Here is a 3,141-nt window from a genome sequence, read left to right on the forward strand (position 1 = left end):
CTCACTGTACTTTGAAAGCACCTTGATTCATATTACAGTAGCTTCAATAAGGCTGAATGTGTGTGTTCTTTTGTTTTTTTTTTAACTTATGTGGGTAAACGAGCACAGGTGTCAAACTCAAGGGCGGAGGGCCAGATGCAGCCCATCATCTCATTGTTGATTTATTTAGGCTGGAGGAGGTTTGTTTTCATCTATTTCGGATCACTTCTGTCAATCTACTCAGTGGTGGAATCACTGTGAGCCTGACTGGTCGTTTGACTGTAATCGACTCGCGACCAGTCCTGGGTGTTTAATACATTTTGCGGAATTTTTATCGACTGTATTATTTACCAGGGACACAAATCTTAGGAAGAACACTTTATTTGCATTCAGTTCTTACAAATGGTATATTTGAAGCAAAAATATTGAAGGGAACAATACACAGCTTATATATGTATATATACATATATATAATTTTTTTTAAAGCCCTTATAAAGGGAAGAGTCTTTTAACTGTCAATATGACTAAGAAAAATCTTATGGCATAGCATAACAATATTTGATAATTTAGTGCAATAAACGGATGATAAATCTGCATGTAGAGTTTGTCAGCCTTTTGTTTTCATTTTTGGGTTATTCCATCATTTGCTCTTCTCCAGCATACACGCATACAAATTTATTGCTGGTTTATTGAAATTGGTGCAAGCTTCATAAGTGTCGTCCTTAAAGAGTTGTTTTGGCCCTTTGCGTAGGTCCAGAACATCCTCCTTGGTTGCGCCCTTAGCGAACCGGACCTTCTGGGGTATTTGCCGTTGAGGTTTGAGGCGCCGCAGTCGCTGAACCACCAACCTCCTGCAACAAAATGACCGGTTGGAATCCGTTGCTGTGACGTCACGCACGACGTGAGCAGATCGAAGATCTCACCTGAGTGACACTCAGCGCAATTGACATCCACCGCGAGGTCACTGTCACGGTCGGCTGTAGAGAAAGGAAGGCCCGAGGCACCCGTCAGAACGCCTCCCCCCTGAACTCCAGATGTAGAATCCTGCCGGATGTGGAGAGTGTAGTTTTTGTCCTCTCCATCAAGTTGGATGCGATACTGTCTCGCTTGAGTCTCTCCCGCCCAATCGGTGATCTCCACCTGGAGCCGGTACTGGCCTTGTTTGGAGATTGCGTGAATGTTCTCCAAGCCCAGCCAGAACTCACCTGAGGGTGAAGGAAATCATTCATTAAGCGTACTGGGGTTCTGTGATACACATTTATTATATATTCCACCTAAAGCGCGGATGGCGGGCTCACCATTCAGGCTGCCGAAGCCATTTTTGTAGCGCTCCCAAAACTGATTAAAGTTTTGCGAGCCATCAAAACGTTTCTGGATGACGGTCCAGCCACCTTCTGTGAAGGTAACAAAGAGAAGTTGAGCTTTCTGTCTGAAAGTAGATCGTCAAGACAGATTTAGGGTTAGGATTGGGGTAGGGGTCCTCTTGGCTCACCTGAGGTCATTTGGCAGAGGACGTTGAACGACTGCGAGTTCTGTGGCTGGATTGTGAATATTCCGCTGGCTCGCCGGCCTCGCAAAAACAGGTCGTGGCAATCCCGAGCTCGACCTGAGCAAAGCGACGCAAACGGATCGGATCAGTTGTACAAAAGTCTTCACCCGCTCAAGTTTATCATTGCTGTTGTGCTCAATGATTGTCACGCATGTTGGTGGCAAAAGGAACGATAAGATTGTTGAGCCCATGCAGTGGAAAGCGGTGCCATCCTTTTCCTGATCTTTGGACTGTCAGCAAACAGCCGTGCCAACGAGTCAGGCTTTGTTCTCGGAGGATCAAAGGTTTAGTTTTATTATGAAATACACCACTTTAGACAGCTCATCCTTCTTTGCTCCTTGTTGTCATGACACATTTACCACAGTGCCAAAGTACAACATCTTGAACATTTCACTTTAGTTTTGGTTTGCGCAGCAGAAAAAGTGAAAGTATGCGAGATCCTCGTCACCGGGCGGTCCAACATTTGACATTTGCAGAACTAATGTCGTGACTTTTGCTTTTTCACTGTGATTTAATGACCTGTTTCGGCCTGACTCAGCGCCGCCTCTCCCCTCAGTGTTGTCTCCTCATCCCTCCGCCTGAGGAATTTCACTCTTTTGTGTGCAACCTAGAGGAATAACAGAGACCATCAGTCCAAATGGACCAACACACGCCGCGGCGGCTGCGTTTTGGACTCGTAACTCACCTTGCTCTGCAGCGTCTGCATGTACAAGCTCTGCTTGTCCAGTTTGTCCTGTTGCTGCCTGATCCTGTCCACCAACTGGTCGATGCGTCGGTTTTGCGCTGCCACGACTCTCTGGAAACACACGTCAGAAGGATGTCACCCACCCATCATCTTTCTGTCTGGCTGTGCAGGTGATGCAGTTTGCACGTTTCCCACCGTGTGACCTCTTTTGTGCTCACCTGGATGAATGGGATTGTTGAGTTGTCTCCAAAGCTGCCATCTGGTGTCACGTTAAGCAGCTCATCCACGTTCTTCTCAAGTGTGTTCATGCGGGAGTGGAAGTCCTTGGTCTGCTTCATGACTTGCTCCACTTTCTGGTCCACCCTCTCTTCCTCCTCCCGTCTGGCCTTGTGGTCTGCGTCTTGCTCGCGCTGCTTTCTCTCCAGCGCGGCGACCGAGCCGTTGAAGGCTTTCATTTGGCTGTTGACATCCCTCATCTGGACTTTGGTCTTGTCTACGTGCTCCTTGAGACCCTGGCCCAGTTGCAACAGGCCGTGGGCCAACACGTTGACTTCGTCCCAGGAGGCGTACTTGTCACCGCCGTCCGCAGGGAAAGCTGCCGCTGCGTTCAAATGCAGCACGAGGATGAGGACGATGATCTGAAGTGTCATCTTTGGGCTGTTTCGATTCCGATGCTGATCTTGTTGTGCGCCGCTGACGGAATTGTGAGGTTTTTATAGCTGAGCGCTGCAGCTGGGGACTGTGCTGATTGGCCGCGAGGCGTTGGAGGTGGGCGAGGGGGGGGAAGGTCACTACTTGGAAAAGGATACGATCAAACTTCTAAATTTCTGGCTGATGTCCAATATTATGCTACTATTATTTCACTGATTAATTTGTAGTTCAAGTAGCACGTTTGTTGATGTAATACGTAAGTAATTGCACAATGTTT

The 3,141-nt window shown here is 47.6% G+C and overlaps 1 protein-coding gene across 1 annotated transcript; it reads right to left on the reverse strand.

The window, feature by feature from the left end:
* Positions 1-391: 391 nt before the first annotated feature.
* Positions 392-2,894, reverse strand: LOC133503627 (angiopoietin-related protein 4-like). Its single transcript, XM_061825416.1, has 7 exons — positions 2,432-2,894; positions 2,214-2,324; positions 2,048-2,135; positions 1,472-1,585; positions 1,278-1,373; positions 903-1,184; positions 392-830 (listed from the first exon to the last, which is right to left on the reverse strand). The coding sequence occupies exons 1-7, from the start codon at positions 2,861-2,863 to the stop codon at positions 655-657; spliced, it is 1,299 nt and encodes a 432-aa protein (XP_061681400.1). The 5' UTR covers positions 2,864-2,894; the 3' UTR covers positions 392-654.
* Between the last annotated feature and the right edge of the window lie 247 nt (positions 2,895-3,141).

This window comes from Syngnathoides biaculeatus, chromosome 7 (assembly GCF_019802595.1).
Source record: "Syngnathoides biaculeatus isolate LvHL_M chromosome 7, ASM1980259v1, whole genome shotgun sequence".
Classification (NCBI taxonomy): Eukaryota; Metazoa; Chordata; class Actinopteri; order Syngnathiformes; family Syngnathidae; genus Syngnathoides; species Syngnathoides biaculeatus.

Excerpts from the sequence above, each read along its gene's own strand:
- LOC133503627 (XM_061825416.1), bottom strand. The coding sequence starts at position 2,863 with ATGACACTTCAGATCATCGTCCTCATCCTCGTGCTGCATTTGAACGCA. Across the intron at positions 1,185-1,277 it reads TGGCTTCGGCAGCCTGAATG|GTGAGTTCTGGCTGGGCTTG; the intron begins GTGAGCCCGCCA and ends CTTCACCCTCAG. Across the intron at positions 831-902 it reads TTGCGCTGAGTGTCACTCAG|GAGGTTGGTGGTTCAGCGAC; the intron begins GTGAGATCTTCG and ends ATTTTGTTGCAG.